This window comes from Galeopterus variegatus, unplaced genomic scaffold (genome assembly GCF_000696425.1).
Source record: "Galeopterus variegatus unplaced genomic scaffold, G_variegatus-3.0.2 Scaffold2721, whole genome shotgun sequence".
In the NCBI taxonomy this organism is placed as follows: Eukaryota; Metazoa; Chordata; class Mammalia; order Dermoptera; family Cynocephalidae; genus Galeopterus; species Galeopterus variegatus.
This window is the reverse complement of record NW_007728832.1, coordinates 87312-89273: the sequence shown is the minus strand read 5'-3', so window position 1 is coordinate 89273 and position 1962 is coordinate 87312. Positions and strand designations below refer to the sequence as shown.

General features: G+C 44.0%; 1 protein-coding gene across 1 annotated transcript in view; it reads right to left on the bottom strand.

Annotated features, from left to right (window-relative positions):
* Window positions 1-1962, bottom strand: part of NID1 (nidogen 1) — a 79027-nt gene that overhangs the window by 57030 nt on the left and 20035 nt on the right. The window contains exon 6 of the mRNA XM_008582774.1: window positions 237-488. Within this exon, the coding sequence (XP_008580996.1) occupies window positions 237-488 (252 nt within the window). The remainder of the gene's footprint in view (window positions 1-236; window positions 489-1962) is intronic.

Genomic DNA, 1962 nt, shown 5'->3' with positions numbered 1-1962 from the left:
CACTGAGGGTTGCGATCCGTTGCCGGACACGGAAAAAGACAAAAAAAAAAAAAGAAAAAATAATACATGCTAATTTTACATTTTCGTTTTATTTCTGGGGCAGAACTACAGAGTACTCTGTCTATAGACAAAAAGGAGCCACAAAATGTTCCCTTTCCTTTCACTCCCAGCTCCCCCTGCCCCCCACCCTGGCACCACTGTGTGGCCCATTGATTTTAGTGTCAGATATAAATTACCAGTGATGCTGAAACCATTCCTGAATCCGTCCTGCTCCACAGCAAACATCCACCCAATGATGCCTCCAATAGGTGCCAGAGGAAGCAGCGAGTAGCCGAGGGTCTCGGGAATGGTGCTGATGGCTGTGTAGGAGCGGCCGTGATTCATCACCACGTAGGAGTGGAGATCGGTGTTCTCAAAGACAACGGGGACCTGGCTGGTCCCCACGAAGATCCTTCCTTTCACCTTGCCGTTGACTCGCTGGGGGGAACCTGAGTGGAGCGTGAACAGAGGAGAGATCACTTGAGCCAGCCTTTCAAGAAAGAGTAATACGTCCAGTGGGACCTGCACCTGTTTCTCACGCAGAAAGCACAGAGGCAGCACAGCACTGGGGTGAGAGGCTTTGGGGTAAATGCAAGTAGTTGTCCTTCCCGAGAAGACAGTGCCCACGACTGTGCGGCATGAGCCTTAGAAATTCCAGCACCCACGTGGCTGATACTGGACAGCATGAAAAGAGAATCCCCTGGGAGCCATGGCAATCGAGGAACTTCAGCGGCATAAAAAGCCATCTCAGGAGAGAAGCAATATCACAGGCGACTGAGAACTGAAGTGAATGTATAATTGATCACTTTTGAGAGAAAAGGAGGCATAATTAATCATGTCACTGGGACTGCAGGGCCCTGGGGATCTGGGACATTAGGCTGCCTGATCTGAAACATACCCTAATAAGCATCTCGGGCTCAAGTACAGGCTTACTGCCCAGAGTTAGGGTGCACTCAGACTCCAGTCTGAGTCCTGGAGCCAGGGCAGGTGCGGGCGGCAAGGACATCAAAGCCACACGGATCTGCCTCTGAACCAGCCCTGCTTGGTGGACGGGGCGTGTGTCTGTGGTTGAATGTTCCTTTAGACAATCAGGAAAACCATGTGATTGAGACCACTCTGGGAAATTTACAAGCTTTCTTAATAGAGTATACATAGGATAGCATTATTGTTTAAAAAATTACATTGATAATAAATGTTAGCATATAACTGGGGGGAAACTGCTAGCAGCAGTTAACTCAGGGAAATGAGGTAAACATTCATTTTCTATACTATATATCTCAATGATGTTTGAATATTTATAACTTGCATATATTTATTACTTTTTAATCAGGAAAAAAATAAGAATGAAAGAAATTAATTTGCTCTTGCTGTAATTGAGTAAGAAAGCTGAAGGTTACCATATGACCCAGCAATTCCAATTCCTGGGTATACACCCAAGAGAAAGCAACATGTATGTCCACTCAAAAACCCGGACATAAAAGTTCTTAGCAACAGTATTCATAATCCACAAAGAGCAAAACAACCCAAATGTCCCTCAATGGATGATGGATAGACAAAATATGGTATATACATCCATGGGGATATTATTTGCCTAGAAAAGGGAAGGAAATACTGATCCATGCTAAACTGTGGATGAACCTTGAAAACATTATGCTAAGTGAGAGAAGCCAGACACAAAAGATCACATACTGTGTGATTCCATTTATACAAAATGTCCAGAACAGGAAAACCCACAGAGACAGAAAGGAGATTAGTGGTTGTCAGGGGCTGGGGGATTTTGAAGAATTGAGTGACTGCTAGTGGATACAGTGTTTCTTTTGGGGATGATGAAAATGTTCTAGACTTTAATATATTCAACTTTGTGAATATATTAAAACCCACCAAATGGTGTACTTTAAAAATGTGTGTTGAATTATATCTCCA